The sequence below is a fragment of the Alnus glutinosa genome, chromosome 6, assembly GCF_958979055.1.
Source record: "Alnus glutinosa chromosome 6, dhAlnGlut1.1, whole genome shotgun sequence".
Classification (NCBI taxonomy): domain Eukaryota; kingdom Viridiplantae; phylum Streptophyta; class Magnoliopsida; order Fagales; family Betulaceae; genus Alnus; species Alnus glutinosa.
The window spans coordinates 4,710,510-4,721,499 of NC_084891.1; the positions used below are offsets into that span (position 1 = coordinate 4,710,510).

The 10,990-nt window shown below is 38.2% G+C and overlaps 1 protein-coding gene and 1 pseudogene across 2 annotated transcripts; both read left to right on the plus strand.

Moving 5' to 3' along the window:
• The first annotated feature begins 2,661 nt into the window (after positions 1-2,661).
• Positions 2,662-3,848, plus strand: LOC133871429 (UPF0481 protein At3g47200-like; annotated as a pseudogene).
• Positions 3,849-6,018: 2,170 nt separating this feature from the next.
• Positions 6,019-8,812, plus strand: LOC133870163 (UPF0481 protein At3g47200-like). Of its 2 annotated transcripts, none has more exons than XM_062307221.1 (2): positions 6,019-6,256; positions 7,250-8,812. In XM_062307221.1, the coding sequence occupies exon 2, from the start codon at positions 7,261-7,263 to the stop codon at positions 8,569-8,571; it is 1,311 nt and encodes a 436-aa protein (XP_062163205.1). In that variant the 5' UTR covers positions 6,019-6,256; positions 7,250-7,260; the 3' UTR covers positions 8,572-8,812. The 2 variants fall into 2 exon arrangements, with proteins under 2 accessions (XP_062163205.1, XP_062163204.1); XM_062307220.1 differs by having other exon boundaries at positions 7,244-8,810.
• The last annotated feature ends 2,178 nt before the right edge of the window (positions 8,813-10,990 follow it).

A 10,990-nucleotide genomic window follows, 5' to 3' on the forward strand; every position in this document is an offset into this window, starting at 1 on the left:
GGTAAATTTCTCTTAAAAGAGCTAACTAGGAGGGTAGTTAATGACAATATTTCTAACCAAGGCAGGGTGAGAGCCTGCCAGGCTGCTACTATTGGCTTTACTGCGGCTGAGGGGCATGCATTGGGCCACAGAGAAACTAATGTAAGAAAAGCTGGAGTTGGCCTGATTTTTGGAGGAGCTTGTAGCTTACAACTGGGGACAGGGACTCTGATCTTTACTTATAAATAGGAGAGGAAGCTTTGGTCACTAAAGAGCAAAGGTCTATGCAGCATTTCCCATTCATGCACAAGAGGCAAAACAAACTTACTTCTATATAGCAGGTGCAATTCTCTTTTTCTTTTCTTTTTATTTGAGGTTATATCTTTCTATCCTTTGATATCAATTAGGTCTATTTGTTTTTGCATATACTACACCCTTTCTGTTGATGCTCAAAAGTTGCATATGTTTCCTGCACTGGTGATTTCTGGTTGTGGCATGATGTGGTTCAAGTTTGAGCAATTTTTTTTTTTTGATCTCATTTTGACATTTATTCTTTTAGAGTTTTTGTTTGTGCTAAGAGTTGAAAATTTTATCAATGTTATAGGATTTAAATTGAAGCATTGAGATTTCTGAGTGCACTATCTGGTGTCCTGCACATAAACTTCATGTAGTAGAGAATGCTCTAAAGAGGTAGAACAAGAGGACATGTAAACAGAAAGAGCCTCTTTTCTTTTTCATTTTTTTCCCCTTGGCCCCCAAATAATAAAATGTATATGTTTCTCTTCCGTTCTAACAACCAAAAGATTGTTAAGAAAACACCAATAAGTGAAAGAAAAGAACAAAGAGAAAAAGAGATGAAAAGAGAGTTTTTGCAGTTCTGTGCAATTTTAACCCTTTTCATAAGGATTTGCATGAATCGATTGCCTGATGAGTAAACCTTTAAAACCAAAAGTTTGTCTGCCATTCCCACAAAAATTATAAGCACTGGGTTTACTTAAGACCTCAGAATCTTGTGGAAGGTCTTTATATTTGCTTTAATGAAAAAGAGTTGTAGGAAGTATTTATCTGTGCTGTTTTCCATTGCCAGGACACTGACCTTGCACTCAAACATATTCATAAATTTTTCCTTTTAAGATTATAACTCAAACATATTGAAAGAAGTCTGTGATGAAACTGAATGAAATACTCTTTTTCCTTTTATCAACAACGGTTGAGCTTTGATCCTTAAAAGCAAAATCAATGAGTAAAAAATAATAAATAGCCTATGCAGATGCAAAATCTCTCTCTCTCTCTATTTTTTAGAGAGAGAAGCTCTTCACTCTTTTTTTCAAATTCCTCTGCTTCCCCCCTCTTTCTCCTCCTTCTGTGGCTGTTCTAGGGGAGGAGGGAAGAGCTTTGTCTCTTCCCCTCTTCCCTCCTCCCTTCCTCTTCTCTTCTTTCCTCACGTCTTCTTCTCTTTCCCTTTGCCTCTTTGGGTTCTTAGGGTTTATCTATTTCTTGGGTGTAGTTCTCAGTGGTTGGGCCTTCTCCGGCTTGTTCCGGTCTCTTCCGTCGACGCCGTTTCTATGGTTGGCTGCTGCGCTATCGTGCGTGGGTTTTGGTTCTTTTGCATCATGGGTTGTAGATCTACTGTGTTTGGGTCCTCCTACCAGTGCACGTGCTTCACCGGTGGTTTCGCCGTCATGGTATGGCTTTCCCCGTTGTTAGCGCTGTTGTGGGTGGACGCCACGCGCCGTCCTGGCGCACGTGGCCAAGGGATTTTTTGAAGTTTAGGAGTTAGATCTACGGTGTCGGGGACCTCTTCGCCGCGCACGTGCCCCTTCAGCGGATTTTCCAGCAGATTCCGCGACGTCCGACAGTTTTTCCGGTTGGTTCAACGCCGCGTCGGCGACAGTAGCGCCACTCGGCGGTGCGCGTGACGTCACGCGCTACTGACTGTAGTTTTTTTTTTTTTTTGTTCTTTTTCTTGGCTATAGCTGTGGCTTTTCTTTTGTAGTTGGGGTTTGATTTGTATTTTGGGTTTGCTTTTCAGATGTAATTCGGGCTTTTTTGTATTTTTGGGTTTGTTTTTCTGTTGGGATTGGGTGCTTTTGGGTAGATTTGGGTGAATATTGGGGGGCTTTTTTGGTTTTTTGGGCTTTGGGTTTCTTGCGGTTATGGGTGTTGTGGGTGCTACATGCAGGTTTTAGGGTTGGTCCTTATGAGTTTGTTTGGGTTTTTCTTTTTATAGGTTAGCTTTGGTTATTCCTGTGTATACTTCCGGTGTATTTAGGAGCTCCTTATGCTTATATATAAAGTTTTCTTACTTATAAAAAAATAAAAATAAATAGCCTATATTCTACACTATACTATATATAAATTTTTTCCTCATTCCATATTTTCAAAAGAAATTGGATAAAGCTGAAGTACCATAGAGCTCAAAGTGGTTGATAGACACACTCATGCAAGACAATGATCAAAACTATTTTCGGGCTTTGCCATAGATAGCTATCTTTCTAAGTTTTGGTTTTGTGCTCTAAATTATGAAACGTTTGTCAATTGTGTTGTCAGCGATTGTCAACATCTTGTTTAATCACAACATTGGAATTTGTCAACATCTTGTTTCATGTCAAGGAAAATGCCTATACACCTAAGGTAGTCTCCATTGGCCCACTTCACCATGGTAAGGAAGGCTTGAAAGCCATGGAAGCACATAAGAAGAGGTACCTGCAAGATTTTATCCGACGGACCAATAATGAAAGCTTGGAGTTCTATACCCAAGTTGTAAAGGAGAAGGAAGCAAGACTGCGTGGTTGCTATGCAGAAACCATTCAGTTTAGCAGTGATGAATTTGTCATTCTAGTCGATGCTGCCTTCATCATTGAGGTCTTACTAAGGCACTATTTCCGTGAGCCACAAGGTAAAAATGACTGCATATTTAATAAACCGTGGATGTTACAGGATGTATGGCCTGACCTCCGATTGCTTGAAAATCAGCTTCAGCTTCCACTCTTCATTCTTGAGGATCTTTTTGGCGCTTACAAAATAACAGACTCATTCCTGCAAAATGAGAGACTTTCCATCATTGATCTCTCACATAACTTCTTCAAAGAGGTAATGTATTTGGAGGGAACGGAAGACAGATTTAAGAATATCCGTTCTTCCAAAGTTGAACATTTTGTTGATCTCTTTAGACACTTGTATAGTTGTATCTACCTTTGAAGGAGAAGCCTAAAGGCAAAACTCAAACACCAACCACGCCCACTATGACAGAACTACACCAGGCTGGAGTCAGGTTTAATGTGGGGTCAAGCAGAAATTTATTTGACATACAATTCAGTGAAGGGAAACTAGAAATCCCAAAACTTATTTTAAGTGATGAAACAGAGCTCTCAATCTTCTCGCCTTTGAGCAATTGTATTATATGGAGAATGACATGAATGATTATATTATCATCATGGATTGCCTTGTTAACACTCCTAACGATGTGGATTTACTGGTTGAGTATAAAATTGCTGAGAATAGGCTAGGAGGCGACAGCAATGAAGGGTTGACTCTTATTAACAAACTTGGCAGGGTGGCTATTTTTGACAATAATAACTTCTGCTTTGCAAGTCTTTGTGAAGAACTGAACCCTGGCACAAGTGGAAGGCAAACTTGAAACAAAATTATTTTAACACACCATGGGCCAGTGCTTCGGTTATTGCAGGTGTTATTCTCCTTGTACTCACTTTTGTACAAACAGCGTGTTCCATCATGTCCACCTTTTAAGATGGAAAGAAACATTGATAGGTCACTGCATGGCAGTTGTTTCTATTATTGCTGCTGTTATTCTTCTTCTTCTGTTTATATCTGTGTAGATTCAAATTTTCTCATGGTCTTCTAGTTCTTTCAAGAAACTGTGTTTTTTTTTTTTTTTTTTTTTTTTTTTTTTGATTAAGATAAACTTCTGTTTCTGCAAGCTATATATGCTCTGGCTGTACCGCGAGTTTTTACCAGTTAAATGATCTTACTGTAGCACCTAATGCTAATAAATTCTGCTTTAATTGAGTTAAGATGCCTTTGATTCTTCACAAACTTAGGCCTTATCATATGAATTATTGGGTGATCTTCCAAGTTTAATGATGCAATCTGAATGCTTGACAACATTGCACTTCAATAAGAGAGCTGAAGGAATTATAAAGTATGTGATTGAAAAGGATAAATGAAAGAATGTTGTCAAGGGTTTAGTTATTAGTTAACCAAGGTGTGAGCAAAAATTGAAGCTTCAGGGTTTCTAGTTATTAACTGGTAATGCTTCACCTCATTTTACTTATCAAAGAACTTATGCCTTTTGAGCCAAATAATTTATTTGAGATCTTGCTATCAACCTCCTGACCTAAAAAATACAATTTTTCAATACTAACAGATTTACGAACAGCACCAACATTGCTCATTGCATGTAAAGAACAGCATCCGTTCAACAAGTATATGCCCCGTTCTAAGTTCTGAACAGCCTGAAAGAGCCTTGTATTTATGCGGTAAGTAAGTGTAACACTGCTTTTGATGCCATTTTATCTTAGGGTCCCATGAAGATTTGAGGTGCACAACACCATTGAATGCCTATTCCTCCGAATTGATTGCAAGTGAGATCTATGCTGTTGCTGTTGCTGTTGTCAAAAACTCTTTTGGGTGAGAGAGTGAGGCTTTTTGGGTGTGTTGGGAGTTAGAGTTTGAGTATTTGTGACCATCTTTGTCTATTTTAGTTAAAGAAATTTCTGTGTGATCGCCTTCGCCGGTGGACATTTGCCGAATCAGATAAATTTTGTGTCTTTGATTTACCTGAATTTGACGCAATTTTCAACACAAACATCCAGCTCTATCCTTTTACCCAATTGAGTACTACATATGAGGATTTCTCTTCTGATTTTATCTGCCACTTTTCTCATTTCATTCTTGTGGCTTTTGTACCAGGTTTGTTACAGGAAGTTAATGTTGATCTTCTAAGACCAGGGAGGATGAGTACATTTGGGACTTTTCTTGTAAATTGTGGTCTCGTCAAGGAAGGGATATTGAGAAAGCCAGAAAACACAAATCCTTTGAAAGCTAGCCGTCTATGCATATCTGCTCAACCATGTTGATTGCCCTGATCTATGCCTTCTCATTTGTATACTATAATGTGTGAAAATGGTTGTTAGAAGTGCCCAAATCGGACCTGAAATGAGCTGAAATGTAATACTTTTCTCATTTTAATTTGTTCAAACATTCATGCCAAAATAAGTTCTCGAAAATTTTATTGCATTTAATTTTTTCAAAATTCAGTTCTTTCACCTATAGATCAGAGTACTCTAAGAGCACGTTGATACAGAAAGTGAAATGCAAGGCAAATGGTGATTCTATCTGATGCTTTCTTTGGTTCCCTTAAGCCCTTAAACAATAAGATGAAACAAAAGAATTATGAAATTGCCATTTCCGGTTAGAATATTAATTAAGCTTTCGGGATAAGCGGTAATTTAAGTCCTAAGTTTGAACCTTGTTTCCGACATTCATTTTTCATTTTAATTAAATATTTCACGTGTTGGGTCTCACTCATTGTGGAAGAGTTTGAACCCACACGTGATGATTGAACTCCAGTCACTTGTACAAAATTTATTTACTTGGTAACACATCTATTTGTTAATGAGAAATAAATGGGCTAATCAAGGAAAGTAAAAGAAGAAAGAAGACGAAGAACATGGAGAAGTAACACCTAATTGCATTGCTTTTATAGCTTCATGGTGGTGGTCTTTTCTCTTTGTGGTTCTCAAACCGTTAAGAAGAGCTACAGTTGAAGGTAGGTGATGAAACAAATATTTCTATCCAAGGAAGGGTGACAACCTGCCTGGTTGCAATTATTGGCTGTACAGATGCCATGGGGCCTGCATTGGATAATATTTTTTCTTTTCCCTTTTGTTTTGTTTTGTTTTTTTTTTAAAACAAAAATATTAACAAACAACCCAAAACAAAAAACACTCAAAAATTACATTAACTATTATATAAACAAACAAAAAGACAAATCATCCTCTAAAGCCTTAATCTAGGAATGTACAAGGAAACAGAATTGAAAGGAAAACTTGAGTTGACTTGACTTTTAGAGGAACATGTATCATACAACTGGGGAGAGGGAGTTTGATCTTTGCTTATCAAAGAGAGAGGCGGCTCTGATCTTTTGGGTGCAAAGCAAATCTGCATTTTATCCAAAAAAGAGTAAAGCTCTTTGCTGCAGCGTTTCCCAGTGATCTACAGAGGCAAAACATACTTGTATACTTCTCTACAGCAGGTTCAATACCTTCTTCTTTCTTGAGTTTATATCTTTTTATCCTCTGATATCACTTAGATTTGTTAGTTTTAACACCCTTTCTCTTAAAGTTCAAAGTTACTTATGTTTACTGCAATGGCGATTTCTGGTGATGGCATAAAAAGTTGCTAATTTGATCCAAAAGTTGATCTTTTTGTCATTTTTTTTCCCTTCTATTTGGAATTTTGGTTTGTGCTAAGAGTGGGAATAATTCTTTATATTGAAGCATTGAGATTTAAATGAGTATTGGCATCTGGTATATATCCTGCAAATTAAATTGATGTATTAGAGAGTGCTCTGAAGAGGTAGAACAAGAGGACATGCATACAAATATCCTCTCTTCTTTTATTTGTTTTTATAATATTTAAAAACACCAGTAAGTGAAAGAAAAGAATAGAGAAAAAGGGATGATGTGAGAGTTTGCATGTTTGTCCAGTTTTTACTCTTTTCTAATTTCCATTGTTAGGGCTCTGACCTTGCCCTTAGAGGTTGAATTCCCAGTCTCTGTTGACATACTTTTCCTTTGAATTTATAAAAGATCCAATGATGATGAGTGATGAATCGAATAAATGAGGATTTCCAATAATTGGGATGTTCGAATTGCGTGAGGGAGACTGCGGAGCCTACTTGGGACAAGTGGGCCCTGCATCACCCTCGTCCCTCTCTATGAGATTGCCCGAATTGCGTGCATTTCGGACACCCCAATCGGAGGCGAACCCAATTCAATTTGAATTTTCTCCTAAAAAAAAGAAAAAAGAAAAATAAAACAACCAATATCCTATGCTTGCACTATAAAATCGTGTCTTCTTTCCATTTTTGCTCATGAATTTGAATAAAACTCAAGCAAGACAATGATCAAATCTATTTAAAGCTATCTAAATTCTGTCTTATATTGTCATTTATAAAAAGGTATAATAGATTGTGTCTTGAGTGATTCTCATTGCTCAACGTCTTTAATGGAATTTGTAGACACAGAAAGAAAGCAAATGGATGGAAATAATCATGCCTCATTCGACATAGAAAATCCTCAAGATGCATTGGAAAATTCAATAACACAGGAGTTGGACAACTTGTCTCTCTCATTCTCTGCATGTAGTATCTACAGAGTTCCAGAGCGACTACGTCATGTCAAGGAAAGAGCATATACACCTAAGGTAGTCTCCATTGGCCCGCTTCATCATGGTAGGGAAGGCTTAAAAGCCATGGAAGAGCATAAAAAGAGGTACCTGAAAGATTTTATTGAACGGGCCAATGAAAGCTTGGGGTCCTTTATCAGAGTTGTAAAGGAGAAGGAATCAAGTCTGCGTGGTTGTTATGCAGAAACCATTCAATTAAGCAGTGATGAATTTGTCAAAATCATTCTTGTGGATGCTGCCTTCATCATTGGTGTCTTATTGAGGCTCAAATTCCGTGACTTGCAAGATGAAAATGACCGCATATTTAGTAGACCATGGATGTTGCAGGATGTATGGCCTGACATGCTATTGCTTGAAAATCAGCTTCCATTCTTCATTCTTGAGGATCTTTTTGACCTTGGCAAAGTAGCAGTCTCATCCAAGGGGCTCTCCATCTATGAGCTTTCACATAACTTCTTTATAGATCTAATGCATTTGGAGGGAACGGAAGACAAGCTGGGGAAAATCTGTCGTTCTGAAGTTAAACATTTTGTGGACTTCCTAAGACACTTACATCTACCAGATTTGAAGCAGAAGCAGCAGCAAAAAGGCAAACTTCAAACACTAACCACGCCCAGCATGACGGAGCTACACCGTGCCGGAGTCCGGTTTGAAGTTGGATCAAGCAGAAATTTATTTGACCTTCAATTCAATAAAGGGATTCTGACAATTCCAAAACTTATTATAGGTGATGAGACAGAACTCTCAATTCGTAATCTACTGGCCTTTGAGCAATGCTATTATCAGGAGAATTACATAAATGATTATGTTGTCATCATGGATCGCCTTGTGAACACCCAGAAGGATGTGGACTTGCTGGTCAAGTATGGAATTGTTGAGAACAGGCTTGGGGACAGCAATGAAGGGTCATTTCTTATTAACAAACTTGCTGATGGGGTTATTTTGGACTTCACTGAGTTCTATTTTGCTAGACTTTGTAAAGACCTCAACACTTACTGTGGAACCTCCTGGCACAAGTGGAAGGCAAACTTGAAACAAAATTATTTCAACACACCATGGGCCATTGTTTCTGTTATTGCAGGTGTTATTCTCCTTTTACTCACTTGGATACAAGCTGTGTGCGCTATTATCTCCATAAAAAAGTCTCCCAAGTCGAACTGAAATCAACATTGAAATGTGACTGTTTCACCACTCCATAGCAGTTATGCTTCTTGTATGTGCTTATATCTGTGTAAGCTCAAATATTGTCATGGTTCTCTAGTTCTGCAGTCAAGAACTAGTTTTCTTCTGCAACGATTTGATAAGATATATATATTGTTTCTTTGAGCAATATAAGTGTTTGTACCAGCTTTCTACCAGTTAAATGTTCTTACTTGAGTGCCTAATGCTAATAAAATCTGCTTTAATCATAATTAAGTTGCCATTTTCATAATTCACAGACTTACACCTCATTCTATGAATTATATATTTGGATGGGATGCAACCTGAAATGCTTGGCCACATTGGTCTGCAAAAGTAGAACTGATAGAAATATAAAGTATGACATTAAAAAGGATAAAAGCAGAATATGGCTTATGTTGTCTTCAGTGTTCTAGACATAAAACTTCTGAAGTTTAGTAGTTATTAGTTAAGCAAGCTCAAAATAAAAGTTGAAGCATTAGGTTTTTAGTTGTTTAACTGCTAATGTCTTACTTCATATCAAAGAACTTGTGAAAATTTGTCAGAGATAGAAACGGTGGTATTTATACACAAAAAATAGAAGAAAAATTAATTGAATTGTTGTGTTGTAGAAAAGCTTTTATACGGTGGTATTTATACACAAAAATGGGAGGCTAAATTTGGATCAATGGCGAGTGCTAGCCCTTAAATATCAACTGATTTTGTCTTCCATATATTGCACGTCACGCTTGATTGTTTTCCTTAAGCGGGTTGGTGCAAATCCCTTGGTTGCTGCTCACCTTCCTTAACAATCCCCCTCAAGTTGGAGTGGATATTGATGGCACCCAACTTGTGAAGGAGATTATGAAATTGTGCTCAACCAGTGCTTTGGTGAATATGTCCATCGGCTGCTGACCCGTGGACACATGAAATATTTGAATCATGCCATTGTGAAGCTTTTTCCGATCAAGGTGACAATCAATCTCTATATTTATTGTTCGTTCATGGAACACAAGATTTTAGGCTTTGTGGACGGTTTCTTTATTGCTCAGTAGTTATGGGATATTAATATCTGACAAGAGATGTTTAAACCAGGTGATTTCACAGAGGAAGCAATGACTTTATATTCTGCTTCAACCGATGAGCGCAATTCTCGAAGAAATGGGTGATTCTCCAAGTAGAATGCAATATCCAGTGACTGATCATCGAGTGTCTTTATAGTGTGCTCAAGCTGCATCGCAGAATGCATGCATAAGCTGGATCTTGCTAGCGGCTAACAAAAGGATTCATTGTCTTGGATACTATTTGAGATATTACCATACTTTATGCATGCGCTACGTCCAAGTGTGACATCCTTGGTGAGAAATACATAGAGTTGAAGCAACTCTATAGTTTAGACCTCACACGCAGTGGAACAATTAACCAATACGCAACAGATATTAAATATAAAATTAGACTAATGCAATTATAAATTAACAAGCCAATTAACAAGCATCAACACTCACACAACACAATGTTTGTTGGTACAGTTTCCGGTATGGTGACGTGTCGCCTAAAGATTCGCTGCTGATTTCTACCGAATACCTCAACCCTGCAAGGAGGAACAAACAACTCGTCGGGGGTGCCGACCACGCCCATTCCGATGCTTAAGTCAGTCTAAATCAGTTTTCTGCAGAGTATTCTAAATCTTAATCTCAAGAGCTTAGAGAATTCGTGTCCTCATACCTGGTGTGACGGTCTTTATTTATAGGCCGGACCTTCTTGACACCTAGTTGGATTAGGAGTTTGAGTCCTAGCCTGGTTGAACTTTAACCATATCCTCAGGGAATTCGAGTAGGAGTGTGAAGTCCGTAGTTGATTGCGTTTGTACTTCTTTAAACTTGATTCCGTGTCAATAACCATTTTATCCCATAAATTATGGATCTATAGTTTATCCCTGATCTTCTGGGATTCTATCCTTATCGCACTCTAAGACGAGTGTGGCGCATGGCACCTTTTAGAAGACTGTAGCACATTTCAGCCAACCTCCGAGATGTGTTCGCTCTGACCTGGAGATCTCGGGATATATCCGCACCATAACGGGGTTGTGTAAGTCCGAGATGTTTATACTCCGAGATGTTGACACATCCAATAGATATCACCCCGAGGAGATATCACACCGACTCGATATCATACCGAGGCGTTATTACTCCGAGACACAAATATCCGAGATATGTTCGCTCTGTTTTGGTTGGGAGATCCCAGGATATTTTATATACCGTAACTTGGAATGTTAAGACCGAGACATCGTCATATCTCCGAGATGTCTTTAGACCAAGACGACCTTTTCTTTGCTGGGCGTAATTGTGCGGAACAAATGTCCGAGACATAACTCCAAGATGTCATTGGATCCACGTGTCTCTAGGGTTGATTTTATCCCTAA